An 18,145-nucleotide genomic window follows, 5' to 3' on the forward strand; every position below is an offset into this window, starting at 1 on the left:
TTATGAAAAGAAACATTTTACTTCATGTTTAGAGCAGTTTCATTACTTTTGCAATTTGCAGTTACTTTTTAGATTTGGTTTTAGAAAAGTGTATAATTAATAATTAAATCTAATTTTTTTTAGGGAGAAAAATGTTATTATTTTACATTGATCATCATATACAGGCTGCGTTCCGAAATTTACTGCCATTGTTACTCGACAGTTGCATACTGTTATTTTTTGAACGATTTAGGTTATATCCATAAAAAAATGCATAAGGAAGTAGACCAATCCATTTCCTTACGCATATGCTTATGCGCTATACAAGTTTGTCTGAATATACTCTTATCGTCGATTGGCAGTACTGATCTCGTTACATGAGTTAGCCAATGGGAGCCTTTCGCGCGTTTATCATCTCGACGTTCAGCGCTATAACCAACTATTTAAAGTGATTTTCAGTTGTACTGCCGTTGACTGCCCGTTATTCGAGAACGAACAGTTGCGAACGTCATTGGAAAGAAATCTGATTAGAAAATGGATTTCAAGAACCAATATAAAAATCCACGTCCAGGATTTGGTGACGCGGATCACAAGAGGGATTTACGTGCTGTTAGGAGAAATAAGTCACGCAAAGAAGACCGATCGCGAGCCTTCAATTTCAACCGTGACCTACGCGACGTTTCGGCATCCACAAGTCCACAGCTCGGTAAGTTCTCAATTATTTCTAATTATTTTATGAGGTACAGCTTGCATCTTGACGATAATTGCATTGGAATTAATTAGATCCGTTAGTTTCTTTTTCAAGAAAATTTTATCTATCATCTTTAATTATGTATTTATTATTGAAACATTTTCATGTTTTTCTTTTTTGCTTGATGTTTAATATATTGTTTGACGAAGGTCACTATCTTTCATTATTTTTCAAATACGTTATTCTTTCTTCAAATTTGCATGAGATAAACTCGATTATATGTAATAAGGTTGGTTATTTCTGGATAAATTTTGATTTATAAATTTTATAAGATTATTGATAAAATTGTGTCTAATTGATGTATGAAATAGCATGTTGTGATGTTTTATTTGGCAAGAAATTTTATTATGTGAATGTATAATCTTATGTTACAATGTAATCATATAGAGACTGATAATTCAATATTAAAATATATATATTTTGCAATATCAAATTGTATGTTGTATTATGATTTTATTGAAATTGAAATATATTAGTCTTATTTATTAATAGCTAGAAAGTATAATAAGCTAAGAACCATATGTATATATATGTGTATATATATCGCTCTGTTGATAGAAAATATCTCAAAATTAGAATGTTTTTATTAGGATAGTGAATATGCATAACTTTCTTTCTATGTAATATACTTTTAATCATAATGTATTCTTTAAAAGTATGTCATGAATCAATTTCCTTTCATTATCTCAAAAATGCTAATTTTTCACTTGTGTCATTTTTCTACGAAGTAATATGTAAATAGATTCTAGATATTAAATAATGGATTGCTAATAAGAAACTTCTATTATTTTTAGTAGAAAATAAAGCTGAAATTAAGGATGAACTTATGAAAAAATTAATAAAATGGAGAGAGGATCGCGATAGAAAAAAGAAAATGGAAGCTGCGAAGAAAAAACCTGCATTTAAAGTTGGAGTTGTTCATCATTCTCTATGTTCTCCTAGGATTAGAACAGATAAAAAGTTACCTCAGCAAGCAAAACGGCCAAATAATGTCCCTAAAGGTATTACAAAGGCTACGGAAAAACGATTACGAGCTAAAGCAGCAGCTGCTTCTACTAGTATCAAGCAAGCACCAACTACTTCAAAGAATACTACTTTGACTTCAATAAAACATTCTACGAATAAAATGGAAAGAAAGTCAACATCTGCTATTAAGAAGTCATCATCTATTAAAAAGCACGAATCATTCGCTCCTGCTGGTCACAAGTTTAGACCTCCTTCTGGGGTGAAAAAAATGCCTTTATTTGGTCTTGTGCAAATAGAACCAACTCCACAAGAGAAAGGGGACTTCTTTATACAAGAGAAATTAAAAGAATGCAAAACAATTGATATAAATGAACAACAGAATGCAACAATCGATATAGATAAGGAACATAATGCAACAATCGATATAGATACGGAACATAATGCAACAATCGATATAGATAAGGAACATAATGCAACAATCAATATAGATAAAGAACATAATGCAACATTTGAAATAGATAAACCGAAAAACAGTTCACTAGAAAAATTAAATTATAATACTCCTGATAGAAATGATATTAAAAAAGGATTTAGAACTTCAAGTCCTAAGGAAGAAGATTTTATCGTTTTTTCACCGTATCTTACACTAAGTCGTGGTAAGAAAAATGCCAGAAAAGAACAACAGCAGCGCCTTGGTATCGGTCGTTTATCATCCAACGAAATTCCAACCAAAGATACTGTAATGCAAAACCTAAACATATCCGTAGAAGACGAGGAACGCACTGCTCAGTACTTTAAATTTCTCTTGAAGAAAGAAACACTTAGACTTCAAGAACTTTGCCAAAATTGGTCGAAAATCCGACTGGAGAATGATGTCCCAGATGACGCTGAGTATGAAATAAATCAAGCAGTAGGACAAACAAATTTGTTGATAACCAAAAAGTTTGAAAGATTTCGTAATTTAGTACAGGATTGTGAAACTGGTCGGGGAGAAATGTTGGTTACGTGTAGAGATTTGCAAGGATTTTGGGATATGATGTATATGGAAGTCGAGAATTGTGAATCGCGGTTTAAGAAACTGGAAGAACGTCAAAGTAGAGGATGGCAAGAGGAAGAACATACTACGATCAAACCAATTGCCAAAAAACGGGTGCTTCCGAAAAAGCAAACTGTCTCGTCGAAGCCAAGTTCACTTCGATCAATAATCTTAGCAGCTAGAAAAAAGAAAATTGAAGCAGGGACAGCAAATAAAGAAGATTTGTTATTACAAGATGAAGATATAAATGAAAAACATATTACGTCGAGTGGTAAAAAGTCAATAACATTTAAAGATGTTAATACTCGACATAGTACAAGGAGATCCAAGTCTCACGACGTTAAGGAACACAACAAATCGACTCCAGTTCGACGTGAGAGTTCTCGAGTAAGTTTGGTGAAAGCACAATTTTCGGACACATCCAAAAGAATGAAGAGTCCATATACAGTCATGAAAATAAGTCAAATGTGTAAGACACCTGAAGTTCAGTTAGACGACACAATATCATACGTTAATTCTGATCAAACACCAGGTAAAAGTATATTAAAGAAATCCGAAGAATTAATAAATAAAGAGACTCGGATAAAGTCGGCACATAAAGTCAATTTTGATGATGAAGTATTTTCGCTTGACGTCCCTCTTGATGAAGAAACGCAAGTTAAGCTAAACTTATCCGCTGCACTAAACAGGATAGACGGTCTTGATTTAAATGAAGCAAGCCCACAAGAGAACATTGATGCTGTAAAACAATTGAAATTTGAAAGTTTCTCTGAAAATATTGAAGATTTCTCCGAGAATGAAATGGGCGCAGCAGAAGCAGAAATAAAAAAGAAACGAAATAGATCTAAATCATCTATTCAGAATATGACAGATTTTAAGGAGCACTTATTTGACATATCATCAGAGTCTGTTAAAAAGTTATGGGATGATATACGAACTATCAATCAAGGTTTAGAAAATCCAATTGAAGACAGGAACATATCTAACACGCCACCTTCAATAAATATTTGGTCTGCAACGCCTATTGCTTCTGAAGATAATACAGAAGTAAGAGTGCTCAGAAATAGAACTATCACAGCAACTGACACCCCCAAGACGAACAGAAGAAGCAAAATGGTGAGTTATGACATTAATGATCTTTTTCAATGTAATATTTAGAATATGTATCTTAATATATTTATACTATTATAATTTAATAAATAGATAATCGATAAAAATAATTTTTTCAGACTCCAAAAAATGTTAGTAAAAAAGAAAATAAGAGTCCTACAAAATCGCATAAAAAAAGCTTGGCAAAATTATCACAAAAAGATGGAAATAAAAGTATGACAAGAGATAAAGATGATATAACAGAGATTCAGGATAATATATTAACAGAAAATGTTGATAAAAGAAGAAAATCATCTCGTAAAAGTGTTGCATTTAACCGTAAGTCTATATTACTTATATAATTTCAAACATATGTACATTTATACTTTCACGCATATATATTATAGCTGAAGACTGTTTGGTATGTTCCGAAACCAAACCAGTGCTACCTATGACTCCTCATTTAAAAAAACATCGGAATAAGACTTCCTTCAGACAGAGTCGAGGCAGACACATATCCGATGAAGATCTTATATCGTGGACTACACCTGAACGAAGTAAGTTCTATCATTATTTAAAGTGTAATAATTTTATAAAATAAATATTGCATTAATCAGAATTTGTTTCTTTCAGTTCCTAATAGAATTACAAGATCTCAAGGATTACGAGATACGAAAAACTAATCATTATTTTTTTCAATTTTATTTTTATCTTTATTTTATATTTTTTAAAGAAATCGCGTGTAAATTGCAGATATGAAAAATTGATTATATTTTTTAAAGATTAATAATATCGTATTTTTTAAGTAAAAAAGCACATATATAAATATTTATTATATGTTATATTCAGATAAATAATATGCGATATAGACTAGAATAAAGATTTTATATATAATGACATATTTTAATAATGTATGATGCATTTATAATAAATGTACATATTTTGTCTGCAACATTATTACATATTGCCTATTATGTCTACAGGCAACATGCCTATTAAACAATTTCAAATACAGATACAGAACTATAGATGTTACAGAAATATAATTATATAATAGTCGATATAATTATATATTTTAAATATTACACGCAAGATTCAGAAATAAGAGTACTTCGAAAGAGATTGTACTGTCCGGAAAATTCACACGAATTTTTTCTATTAAATTCATTAAAGAAAACGGTATAATCTGGACAATCTAATATCTAAACAAATGATAATTCCAAAATCAGAAAAATAATCTTGTGTCTATATATAATAACAAAAATAAATGTATATAATACTTCTCTCTGAAGTACAATTAGAAGACGAGATCTAATATTTAAACTTGGTTGAACTTGGAAATTAAAGATTCTCTCAAAACACACAGAAAAAAGAAAATCTAAATCTTTCAGAGAATTATGCATTCATTATCTTCTTTCAATGTATCTATTGGCTATTCATTACATATGTGTCATATTCATTACATATATGTCAATTTAAAACTGAACTTGATTTGCTTTGTGAGACTGATGAATAGACAATAGATCCAAATGGAAAAAAGATAAATATTAATGACCTAATTTAGGATTTCAATTAATACTTAGAATTTGATATAAACAAAACATAACTGAATCAAATTTAAAAAATAATTTTCACTGATCATTAATGATTTTTTAAATTCGATTTGTGTTTTATTCAATATCTAATTCTAAATATTATATGATACACAATAATTAAAAAATATGAGTATTTCAAAGTAGAATTATATGAACGGAATTCTGAAGGACAATTTACAGATTTAGTTATTTTATGTTTGTGCTTGTGTTTTAGGAATTCATCCAATTTTCTTGATGGGTTTGGTCAATTTTCAATCTTTGTTCGTTATTAACATATTTTTGAGAGCTTAAGAATTTTGTTCAAAGTAATAATTAAAATATGTAACATAAAAAAAAAGTGTAATGTATGCTATAAAAGTTATTCCCAACGCTTATGATACTATTACTAATATAAAATACAAATATTTACAAAAAAATATTTACAATTTTTTTTGTTTTTATTTTACCAGTTACGTTTAACACGTTAATATGTAAATCAAGCTGCCTAATTACCATATCAAGAAGCCCACCATAATCTTACGCTGTTGTCTCTATATTGGTTTTCAATACCACATTGCCTCTGTCCAGAACTGGTTGCTATTATGGGTAAACTTCTGTGTAAGCTTGTTCCATTTATGCAATCTTCAGATAATTTTATTTTATATTTTGGACTTAGATCTTCATCGTAATGTGTAATTTCTGGTAATTCCCACACAGCGATATTTCCATCGACACCACCTGTAGAATACATAATATTATTGAAGTATGTTACATCATATGCTGAGACTATTATTTTGCACCTACTGAACTAACCAGAAATTATCTGTTTAGTATCAGGTGTTATACTAAATTGTATTCTTTGATTGGTATTTGATTGTCTTCCTCCAAGAGAATAAAGTATATTTCCAGGATTACGAAGGTCCCAGCATAAAAATTCATTGTTTTTCCGAACAACGGAGAACAATTTCGTTCCGCAAGAGCTAAATTCAATTTGTGTTACACCACTTCCAGTTTTAAAAGTGCATAGTGGTCCATCTTTGTACAGACCTTTAAATATAAAGAAGAAAAATAACATAGTTAGTATACAAAATATGTGTAATAAGAATTATTAAATTGAAATGCATACCGATACATTTAGAATACGTGCCGAAGGCAATTAGGCCCGACATAATTGGATTTTCACGAATGCAGGAGACTAATCCAGTCATATTTGGAAAATCGTGTTTAAATTGAATGGTATTTGTTTGACGTCCAGGACGGTCCGTGTCAAAAGTTCTCACAGCGTTTTTAAAACCACACCATATTTCCTTTCCTGAATCCACAAATTGGATACTTATAGATGCTTCTACTTCATCAACTCTGAAACAAAATGCATTTTTTTTACAAAGTTGTGTTTAAGATTTAATTAAGTGAAAACTATGTTACTAACTGATTGTAAGCTCGATACGTTGCACGCAGTTCTCCTGTAAATGCATCCCATAAATGAATGGGGCTCTCTCTACTGGTACTAAGAAAGCAACATGTTGCAGGATCCCATGAATTCATAAAGGGATACCAGCAAGTGTCGTATATAAGACCTCCTTCTTTAACTGTTAAAGCAGGTGTAAAATGGGTCTCCTTAAAATCAAATGGGATTTGGCCAGAATATAATTCTCTAGGAAGCTCATAAATGCGCAATCTAAAGTCTTCTGATGGTACAAGCAAGCATGTTCCATCTGGGGACCACTGGCAGCCTTTTGTAAAATTTTCATACAAGTCTGTAGGTTGATATTCTTCAGTAGCTACACATAGTAGCCTTGGTGTGCTGGACAAATTGTACAGAATACAAGTAGAATCTGTTAATTCAGCATGCTCCAAATTTGTACTTCTTAGTTTTGTATCATTTACTGTTTCATTATTTTGTGTCTCTTCTAAAGATTGCGTTGTGTCCTGTGTCACCTATAATTTGATTAAATATTAATGTCAGAGATTTGAGGATTAATCACTTTACAATTTGTTTTAATACTACAATAGTTGATTTATCAAATATCTACTTGTACAAATTAAGATCAAATATCTATCTTATACAAATATCCACTTAAAGAAAATATTCTTAATTTTTTAAATAGATGAATATTATTTATTGATATTTATATTATACTTACATGTGACTGTGAAAAAGTATGATGGACAGTTTTGTTTGTGATTGAAGCATTATTGGATTCTAAATACGTTTCAGTATTTATTAAATTGGAACAGTCTTCAGGCTGTATAAATAAACTCTCTAATTGTACATGGTCATTTTCGTCAGTTTTTGCATCATTTTGACTTTTTGTATTTATGACTACATCACTTTTATTTAAAGTTTCATGCTGTGTTGCTGTCAACAAACATGATTCAACCTTGAGTTCTGCACATTCCATTTTTATTTCTCACTGTAACCATGAATTTTTTCTCGTTTAGAAATTTTCCATTTTATTTGTAAAATAAAATATGTAAAAAAGAATTTTTAAGCATTCGTTATTATGTACAATATTTACTGATTTCTAGAATCGCTAGATTATTCTCCACCGATAACTTCAAAATAACGTTAGGCAAGGTAAGGTTGGGACGGTTAGGAAACACGTTTAGTAGGTTAGTTACAATATTGTACGCTTGGTGCGCTACATTGTGACGTTATATCCGCTTGTAACAAAAAGTTTCAATAGTGATTTGCTGAAGTCAGTTACAATCAATTGTTAATTATTGTTGAACATTAAGTTATTCTCAATTAAAAAGCATATTAGGTAACTATTGAGAAATATTATCTTTAAAATCAATAATAAGATACATAAAATTAGATAGAAAAACTGATAATATTAATTATATTTTTAGTAGATGTGTGTGTAAAACAATTCTTTGATGATAAATGTAAGGTTAATTCTAGAAGTCTCTGAGGTCCATTAAATTTTTACGTAAAATTACATTTGGATCTGCAATTATGAACAAATTTTTGGATTCTATTTTACAAAAAGAAAAATTTAAAGTTTTATCGATAACTTCTAGTTATTATAGTTAATAAAAATACAATTGACTGATGCACTGGCATCTAATTGGAACAATTTGTACGACACATATTTTTGTTTTTTCAAATTTTTTTATTTTGATAATTTATAATAATTATAATTACCACTTGAAAATAAAATCGAAAGCGAATTGGAATCTAATTAGCAACACGTATATTGTTTCCAATCGGAGGCGATCTTCGACATATATGTTTGCTATAAATTGTTTATAGCTTTCTCTCTCTTTGATGATTTGATCTCTTCACTGTGATGATGTACAAAAAATTCTATTACAATATAATCGCTATATATACAGTTGAAACAATTCTACAATTATGTAATTTAATTGCTATAAAATTCGATTATCATAGCGCTGTATCAACATTTAATTGCAATGAGCCGCCGTCGTTGCAATCCACAACTCAAGTGCCGGCATCGCACGCCGGCTCACGGCGCCGTGGGTGGGAGTCTCGCTCCGGCCGTCGAGAGTCGCACGCGAGTGAGTGAAGACTACCCGAAAGAACCGAGCTTCACTCAGTCTGTCTGCGGGCGTCCGTCAAGCAGACATCTTCGGCTCTCTTGCCCTCTCCGACCCCATCGTCGTCCTCCCTCTCGTGTCTCGAGGGCATCGCGGAAGACACATGTCGTCGGCTGGTGCAGCTGCTACCGACTTAACCCGCGTCCGTGCGCATTGACGTTAACATACAGATCTAGCGATCGTTAAGCCAGTGTAGTACATCTTCGCGTCGTGTGTGCGATCCACGGTTTTTCACGATCCGCGTAAATCATATATGAGAGTGACTCGAAAAACACGGTGACGAAGTGTTTAGCAGTGCAATCCGGTGATATGAATCCGGCGGACAAGATGCAGTTGACGAGGCTACTCTGGAGCTTCATCGGGCTTGTTGTCATCGGTTCTCCACCCCGGCATGTCGTCGACGGTTTCAACGTCGAAACAAAACACTACGCGGTGTACCGCATGGAGGAGAGGTCCATGTTCGGCTTCTCTGTGTCGACGTATCGTGACAAGTTCGCCCGCGGATGGTGAGTTTATTTTACTTTTTAAGAATATCCAGAAAAATGTATTTCGATAAGAAATAGAACGAACTGAAGTAAGTTGCACATTTATTTGAATTCAGAGACTGCACTTTAATGGCACGATTTACAAAGGATAACCAACACTTAAATTTCAATCAACAGTTTGCTTCAGTTTGTTTTGTCTCTTATGGAGATGTATTCTGATACTGTGCGCTCGCAGGATCCTACACACTCGAAAACTCGGTTTTTGGAGATGGAGACAATAGTATCTGACAATAGTATCTGAAAGTGATAAAATAATTCGATTTTACTTGAAAAATCGCTGCCAACGCTTTTAAAGATAAATTCTGTATTTTGAATTCTTGATGCTCTTACATCGAAAATATGCGACAGTCTGCATTTAAGGCATATTGTAAAAGGAAAATTTGTAAATAAGTGATTCCACGATAAAAAATTAAAACAATAGATCGTAAGAGGAGCGTCAGTTGCTAACATAATATGTGTCGGAGCGAATCTTATTCATTAGCCTTAAAGAAGCATAGCGTAATCTGATGACACATAGGGTTATCTCAGAAAATGGGAAACCGTATTGCGTTGCTGTATTTTTTTTCATGCATACTACGCTAATCTTTAAGATTAAAACTATGACGATGCACACGTATGCGATACAAAAAAAAATTTACTTTTTACGAGATCTGGAACAATTGGAAAGCCAAGTTTTGCTAGCTTAATTTTTTATACATGTAAAAACATTTCTAGCTAAAAATATTACTATATAAATAACGCATCTTTAATATTTCTTTTTATAATTTTTATAATTAATCTTTAAAGAAAATGAAAATTGTTCGATTCTTTTTCCGTACGCGATTTTCGACCAGGTGTTTGACTCATCGCTCGATTACACAAATGATTGACTCATCCGGAGAGACTGCAAAATAAAAAACATTATTGGACATTTTAAATTTAAAACCGTGTGATTCGTTTTAAGTTTCATTCGGATGACGACAATAGTAAAATTATTTATGACAGCATTTTTGTTTTATGAAAACGAGTATAACAGCTGATAGCGCTTCGCATGGAATTTATCCATTTATAGATAACAATATTTTTAATATTTTCGTATCTTTGACATAAAATTTCGAACAATATTTCAGTACGTATTCTTATATATTTTTTATCGTGAAATAAATTGTCAGTCTTGTATCCCGCAAGTTAGAACAGCAGCTCCCTCGTTTGAGATATCAGAGTGCGGGATAAGGGCCGCGTCCTCGTGTTTCATCTCGGGGTTTAATAACGAGCGATAATCCTCTATCCATCACCGATAAGTACCGCTTCAGGGACGTGTCAGGACTATTGCTACCCTTAGAAGCGCCTAAACGACTTTTCTCCACGCTGCGATCTAGTGTGCGAACGAGACTCTCGTTCTCGAATTTCGTGACTCACGCTCACGACGGGCCACGAATAAACTTTTCTCCTTCGGCTCCCGCGTCTCTCTCTCTTTCTCTCTCTTTCCCTCTCGGCGACGATTATAAATAATATCGGCGAAACGGGAAAACGCGGCCAATAGCACCGCCCGCATCCTCGGATTTGCGGGAAAAACAGCACCCACGTCAACGGAACAATGGGATATTGCATTTAATACACACAAGCGATTAATGATTAGATCCAAATTGAATTAAATTTAATCACACAACGTAATATATTTTTTAGAAATAAAATCTTTTAAGTCTAATATTATTAACAATTCAGTTTAATATGTTATGTATTAAAATATAATAGATATTATTTTGTTCGAATATGTATAAAATTATTTTTAGGGAATAAAAAAGTTTTATTCTTAGAAAGTTTGATATTATTAACAGTTTAAATTAAACTATCACGCTTATAATATTCTGTGCAAATATATTAAAAAAATATATTAGTATTTTTAGAAAATAAAATAAGATAATGCTCTTTTTTCACTAAATTTTTATAAGAAACGCTAATGTGGATTAACAAAATAAAATAAATCTTTGATTTTTTATACTTTTTAGAGTCTTTTATAATATAGAAATAAATGTTATTGCATTTATTTGATATTTAAAGTTGACAATTCATATTTTTGTGTACTTGGTACTATTTTAAGAAACAATGTTACTTAACAAGCGATGAAGCATTACGTTAATAACGAGAGGGAAACGAGCGAGAGGAGAGCCGCAGGAAGTCCGGATTACATGAAGCCTTACAGGAGGCTTCGTGGGCGCTTATATTTAGGCCAGCTCGAGCTTTACGAGCGCTCGCTCACGTCCTCGTCAATCCATCGTTCACGGGGATTAAAGCACTCGATCGCCATAATTCTTGAAATAGAATGGGACCCCGATATTTATAGCACTTCTTCAGCACTCGCGATTTTTATCGCTCACGTGCGGACACTCGATATCGCGAGATCTGAAACCTGGCGTCTGAAATTACGAGTATCTTTTGACTTTGCAGAAATAAGGCGCGAACGAACCGTAATTGGATCGAGACAGATTTAAGTCTTGCATTTATTGCGTCGTTCGTGAGAGATGAAATAACGTGTTCCTTCTTCGTGCATTTTCGCGCAATATCGCGGAATATATGTCGCCGGATATATGCGTGTCGTTCGTGCGGCGATGATTTAACCAGGTACGATGGATGTGTCCATAGCACGGGACACTTCGTGATGCAGGATGTTAGGTCATCACTGCGACTGCACGGTGCGTTACGTAGGCGGTTCATCACTCCCGCGCCGCTCTGATTAATACCTTTGTAATCTACGCGTTCGATCTCTACTACTATCTACTACGCGATACTGCTCTTTCACGGACTTCCTCATTGACCGAGTCCCTACTTGACGCTCGACTGCTAAAAGAAATGTGCTTTGTTTTTAATATTCAGATGCATTTTAATTTTTTCCAGTCGAAATAAACTCGACACTTTATGATAATTCTCTGCATAATTTTACAAACAATTGAAACAGTAGATGATTAGTGAACTATATTTTTTTCTAATCTTTCTAGATAAAAGTTGATTGTTACATTTGACTTATTTCTTGGAAAAATCTAAATTTAGATCGCAAAGAGTTAAAAAAATAAAATTTGTTTCTTCTTTTGAGCATGTTAAACTTTTTTTTTCACGGCAATAGAATGAAATTAATCTACTTCGAAAGTATTATTCTTTTCTAAAACGCAAATTTTATCGCATTACATTAATAACCTACTTGTATTAATTACCGTAATATGATTAAGAAATTGAAATTTGTTTGTGACTTAACAACGAATTACTGCAATATCTTTATATATTCAACGCTTTATATATATAATTTTTGGCGATCAGAAATAGTTTATTTCGCAAAACGATAGCATTAAATAAAATAAAATCTCCGTTTAATATAAAATGTATAAAATATCTTGTAGTAATCTGTGGACTAACAATAAGATAAACCACAAACTGAAAGAATCCTGTTTCGGAGGAGAGTAAGTTGAGATTCGGCTTTCCGTTGCGGTCTCATGCATATGATTGAGAGCAGTGTGCATCTCGCATCTGATGCCACGTAATATCTACGAGCTCTCTAACGTCCGCACAATGCGCCATTACCACCAGCGACCGATAATCTCATCCATATATCTGGTCCGGTCATATATACTCATGTAATCCCGGTCTCGTTTACCATTCACAAAAAAATGTAATGCGATTACGCTTGCGCTTGCGTGAACAGCGCGAACGAAAGTTGGTGTCGTGTAAATCCTACAGGAAATTAGTATTAAGATAACTCCTTATGTGCGGCCTGTACAAAAGTCGTTTAATTTATTTTGTCGCGGTAAGTTGCTGGCGATTTAAATTTTATAATCTTCTCATTAATTCTCCGTTATGTCCGACGAGTATCTTTTCGCACGTCGGAAGCGCGAAAAACCGTTCGTTAATTTATCGGCGCTTAAATTCAATACGTCCGCGACTGCTCCGAGCGTGATGTATCTCGAGGATTGTGTGTCACGAGGAAGGCCCGAGCAAGGTGTATAAATGTCAGCGTATAGCCGGAACACGTATTGTGTGATTCATTATGCGACTGCATCGGCGCGATCGTGTCTTTAAGAGGCGAGTTCAGTCACGATCGCGTAAATGCATAGCGAGGCGAGCAAATAGCAGATCGAGTCATAAGGCCGAGTTTCGATGAGTCGTCCATTTCCCGAATTCGTCGATTATGTATGTAGAAACCTTCCCGCGAGACACACCGAGTCGCGCACTAAATATAGAAATTATTTCACGCCGCGAAGTCTCGGTGAGCAAACGCATGAAACGCCGATAAGAGTGTCGCGAACGTTCAAGGCGAAATATCAGGAATGGCGATATCGCTTGTAGTTTCTCACATCGTTTATTACCGAACAATTGAACGCTTCGAGTGGAAGATTACTCTAATTATACGATTGCGATAAAAGTTACTTCTGTACAGCGTGCCCTGAGCGTGTCGATATTTTTTTAATGACACTTTCTGGCGAATTTAGAATATATTTTTCTTTAGTAAAAATATTGAGGCATCATTAATCGCATCTTTGCAATTTTTAACATTATTTATTTAAATTAAAATTTTATCAAAATAAAATTAATTTAACTAAAGAATATGAATTTTCTTAAAGTTTAGTTTGCAAAGATTTTTCAATTGCGTATAACTCGAAAACTATTAATATTTCTCGACTTTTTTCCGATATTATCTAAGTTAAAGGAATAAATAAAAAGTAAACAATTCAATGTACTATTGTTAAAACATCTTGATATGCGATTACTGATTGACCTTATTGCTGAAGATGTCGCAAATATCGGCGATGACGTTGAGATTGCACAGCGAAATGCATGCAAATGATTTCATGACGCGACGTCTACGAGCAAAATAAACACGCCGATACCGCAATGTGTTATTCGGAACAAAACAACGGACTCGATGCTAGTCGTTTCTATTGTTGCTCGCTTCGATGATTGAATTGCTAATTGACGCATATCACAACACAACGCGGAGATATCGCCCGATCATTTCTTCAGAAAGAGAAATTAACTCTCCTTTGTCCCTATCATGCAAAATGCCTTTCGTTTATATTCCAGGAAGCGTGGCCTTATCATCCGCTTCCATGTGATAAGTACACGGTATGCTTGAACAACAATTCGCAAGCAGCTTTATTTCGTAAATTCTATACAAGAAGATGTATTTGCGAAAACAAATATTAATAATAATAAATATTATTAAAATTGTAAAATAGCTATATTGACCCAGAGCCAGGTGTTAGATGCTCAAAAAATAATTAACCAAAATATTAATTTATACGTTTCGGCACATTTATTTTGGCCATCTTCAGTGATAACATAATAGAAAGCAAACAATCGTTACAGAGGAAACATGAAAGACAATAAAAACAAATATAGCTATTTTACAATTTTAATAATTTTTTATTATTAAGGCCCAAGTTTGACATTTCTTTCATAATTAATAATAAATATAATGACATTTTTTAAATAGCAATTTGGAAAAAAGAAAAAATCGAAGAAGTACGAATAATATAATATCTACTATTATTCAAATCCATATTTGTATTTGTAAAAGAATATGGCATAATTAACGTTTTTAAAGATGACTTTCAATTTCTCGTGTGCGGTACAGGCCAGCTCTTTCAACGCGCGTAACGTTACGTTCGTCCGCATAAAAAGTGCGGTGCTTACGACGCGTGTCGAGACAGAGGAGGAAATGAGGATTCAATTTCCCCGCTGCTTCCGGCTGGCGAAACGAAAGTCGAGACCAATCGAAACGCGTCAATCCGGTCGTGTTTTTTCTTCGCATTCCGGTCGATTAATTTATTCGCGTGCTTCGTATCTCCCATTCAGCGCGTGATTCCGCGTACAGCTTAACAGCCGCGAAAGTTTGCCGTTTATGGCACAGTGATATACGATGATTATGCGAGTCTCTCTCTCTCTCTCGTTGTGACTCTTACGAGCGGAGATTTAAAGCGGCGGCTCTCAAAGCGATCGCCAGTGTCACAACCTCCCGGATGAATTGCGGGACGCGCGAAATCGTCATCGTCGTAAAAACATGAAATGAGAACGCGCATTAAAAAAAGGCGCAAGTGATATTTTATAAGACGTTATAAGGCGTTGTGTTAACCTTTCGCTTCGCATTACCATGCAATTCCGAATTAATTCACATTGTAAACTGCACGGTTGCCCGCTGAGAAGATAGCAATTGTAATTGTGACTTGTAAGATGGGAAATCTCTTGGCGTGTTATATCTGCCACTTTCATCGCGAAAAAGAATCAAGTGATGAAATATACAAAATATGTACAGAGTCGCTCGTAACTTCAACTGTTAACCGTCTTCTCGTATTTACTTTCTGTGGTTCACCTTGTTTTATTCATCTCGGCGCCCACCAGCGCATATCTACCACACCTCAAAACTGATTATCAATTTGCAATGCGCGTCAGATATTGATATAGATACGGTATGACGATAGTAATGTCATTGAATTGCATAAGGCAGTACCTTTCATAAGAAACTAAGGGATTACATTTCGAAAAAGTGTTTCACCATCTACCTTAACTCTTTCACTGATGAAGAAAAAAATGTTAACATATTAGCGATGACTTGTTTACATGCAATATTCAATTTTGCAATTTAATTTTAGTATTAAATTAAAATTTCAAATTTTATCTAAATGGAGTATCAGATCGTGCACTGATCTGAAGATCACAAATAATCACGCGCGTTTGCATAAATTAACTTTGCGACGAAATAGAAAATCATTCAATCTCGATACGTACATAATTATTTTCGACTGCGATAATTTCATTCTTCCATGTTACGATGAGAAATGAGGGTTCACCCGATCGCAATCGCGAAGTCGTTTAGTTCTTTTCGCTTCCGAAAATTGGTGAGATAGAAGAAGCGCGCGGGATCCGAGAAAAAAAGGGGCAGAAAGAGATAGGGATAAAAGCAGAAGGTAACGAGGATCGCGTGAGGCACGTGCCCCGAAGCTCAGGCCGTGTCATTATGCAGACGAGAGCCGGTAGCCTCGGGGGCCTGCGTTGTTACCTTTACCTGCAACACGCGTGCAAACGGCGCCGCACGTATACACGCACACGGGAATACGGACGGTTATATCGCGACGGCACGCGAGCCACCGTCTCCCGCCATAACGCATAAAATTCGTAGTTGTCGACTAAATAGTTCCACACCGAATGTCTCAGAGCGATACTTGGTCGCAGACGGCGACTCGAATTGATGGCCCGTATCGTGTGTCTGCGTCACGTTGTGCTACCGAGAATGATTCATGATTCAACCGGAATTGCAAACGCGACTGTACCACTTGCAAAGTCGAGCGGATGTGTCGCGGTTATTGTCTACGGTGGACATACGATTATGCAAAGTGTTTTTGCATCATTAAGAATATAATTATAATTCTCAAACGATCGTAAACATCGATCATTCCGAACGAAGCGATAAAATCATAAAGAATCGTGGCACTTTAATTTCAAGTAAATTATCTTAATGGCGTCTCATTGAGACGTCTATTTGATTAATATATGATGCGACAATAGAAATTATTTATTAAAACGTGCTAAAATAAGAAAAACTGCAGTAAAAAACAGTTTATTGCTTGCTTTAATAAAAGAATAATTAAACAGAAACTAAAATTAATTAAAAATAATTCTATTATTAATATTATTAAAAAAAAAAAAGAAAAACACAGTTGTTGCAAGTCCCATTTCTCTCAGAATAAGAAATTTCTGAAAAATTTTACACTGTTGTTTCTCTTTCAATGGAGTAGTAACTTTGGATGCACAACATGCACGGTCAGCTCTGCTCGCCATATGGCTGCGACACGTTAACGTGTCACTCCCCCGAAATTGCATTGTTCCCTGTGACTGTGTTTGACATATGTTTCCTCCGCCATTGAAGTCTATGAAGGAGCGGCGCGGTCCACCCAGTCTATGGAAAAACGTTTAGCATGTCCCGAAAGATTTATAATTCTTTTTAACACTTCACTTTTCTTTTTCTTTTTTTTTTTTTGAAATATAAATCTTACATAAACGAAAGTGAGCGCTTTTCTAAAGTTGGAAAAGTTTTTTATTGCTTGCAGGAATTTATTTTTGACTTATTTTTACAATGAATTATAAAGTAAGTAATCAATATAGCAATTTATAAGAACATTTGACGTCGAATTTGTAAACGTTGCACTATCTTCGACAAATCATTCTCTATGACGGATTAATTTGTATGTCATTTGTATATGTTCCGTCGACTGAGCACCCGACAAACCAGACAAACGACCGGGCAATCTCGGCAAATGGTACAGTTACGTAATCCCAATCGCGTTAACAATAGTGTCGCCTCGATAGAATTGGGTCATTGTATCGCGACCCGAGATGAAACGACGATTTACGGCGCGTTAATTAATGAGATTAGAGTCACTTGATTAATCCCCTCTTATCGTTCTACAGTTGTTTACTAAATTAAAAATGATCTAATGCCGTTTCTTTGATGTTTCACGCTAATTTAATATTTGCACGAATTTTTTATTAGAGAACATATATGGATGCGATTGCATCATAGTGGAAATATATCATGGTGGAATTTGAATCGCAGATCTTAATAATATTGGAATAAATAAATATGTACACAACTGTTCGATAATGAGAATTGCGAGATGTG

General features: G+C 34.1%; 3 protein-coding genes across 6 annotated transcripts in view; 2 read left to right on the forward strand and 1 right to left on the reverse strand.

Annotated features, from left to right (window-relative positions):
- The first annotated feature begins 30 nt into the window (after window positions 1–30).
- On the forward strand, window positions 31–4,778 carry LOC105670988 (disks large-associated protein 5). 2 transcript variants are annotated; one of them, XM_012364781.2, is made up of 5 exons: window positions 31–685; window positions 1,525–3,848; window positions 3,962–4,160; window positions 4,229–4,378; window positions 4,455–4,778. In XM_012364781.2, exons 1-5 carry the CDS (start codon window positions 514–516, stop codon window positions 4,502–4,504), a joined length of 2,895 nt encoding a protein of 964 aa, XP_012220204.1. In that variant the 5' UTR covers window positions 31–513; the 3' UTR covers window positions 4,505–4,778. The 2 variants fall into 2 exon arrangements, with proteins under 2 accessions (XP_012220204.1, XP_012220205.1); XM_012364782.2 differs by having other exon boundaries at window positions 1,528–3,848.
- A 1,042-nt stretch (window positions 4,779–5,820) lies between these two features.
- WDR79 (WD repeat domain 79) lies at window positions 5,821–8,015 on the reverse strand. 2 transcript variants are annotated; one of them, XM_012364767.2, is made up of 6 exons: window positions 7,915–8,015; window positions 7,540–7,809; window positions 6,825–7,333; window positions 6,522–6,754; window positions 6,209–6,442; window positions 5,821–6,133 (listed from the first exon to the last, which is right to left on the reverse strand). In XM_012364767.2, exons 2-6 carry the CDS (start codon window positions 7,795–7,797, stop codon window positions 5,913–5,915), a joined length of 1,455 nt encoding a protein of 484 aa, XP_012220190.1. In that variant the 5' UTR covers window positions 7,798–7,809; window positions 7,915–8,015; the 3' UTR covers window positions 5,821–5,912. The 2 variants fall into 2 exon arrangements, with proteins under 2 accessions (XP_012220190.1, XP_012220193.1); XM_012364770.2 differs by having other exon boundaries at window positions 7,906–7,989.
- Window positions 8,016–8,785: 770 nt separating this feature from the next.
- The window catches only part of if (inflated), a 63,561-nt gene continuing 54,201 nt past the window's right edge, over window positions 8,786–18,145 (forward strand). The window contains exon 1 of one of the 2 annotated variants that reach the window (XM_012364774.2): window positions 8,786–9,462. In XM_012364774.2, coding sequence (XP_012220197.1) covers window positions 9,266–9,462 — 197 coding nt within the window. In that variant the 5' untranslated portion in view covers window positions 8,786–9,265. The remainder of the gene's footprint in view (window positions 9,463–18,145) is intronic. The other variant, XM_012364775.2, reaches the window with a different exon arrangement.

Source organism: Linepithema humile, chromosome 1 (assembly GCF_040581485.1).
Source record: "Linepithema humile isolate Giens D197 chromosome 1, Lhum_UNIL_v1.0, whole genome shotgun sequence".
NCBI classification, from domain to species: domain Eukaryota; kingdom Metazoa; phylum Arthropoda; class Insecta; order Hymenoptera; family Formicidae; genus Linepithema; species Linepithema humile.

Bases quoted from the DNA above. Each gene is read 5' to 3' on its own strand.
- WDR79 (XM_012364767.2), bottom strand. From the start codon at position 7,797: ATGGAATGTGCAGAACTCAAGGTTGAATCATGTTTGTTGACAGCAACA. The intron at 6,755-6,824 runs GTTAGTAACATA...ATTTTGTTTCAG, and splicing joins ACGTATCGAGCTTACAATCA to AGTTGATGAAGTAGAAGCAT. The intron at 6,443-6,521 runs GTATGCATTTCA...TTATATTTAAAG, and splicing joins CACGTATTCTAAATGTATCG to GTCTGTACAAAGATGGACCA.
- LOC105670988 (XM_012364781.2), top strand. From the start codon at position 514: ATGGATTTCAAGAACCAATATAAAAATCCACGTCCAGGATTTGGTGAC. The intron at 4,161-4,228 runs GTAAGTCTATAT...TATATATTATAG, and splicing joins TAAAAGTGTTGCATTTAACC to CTGAAGACTGTTTGGTATGT. The intron at 4,379-4,454 runs GTAAGTTCTATC...TGTTTCTTTCAG, and splicing joins GTGGACTACACCTGAACGAA to TTCCTAATAGAATTACAAGA.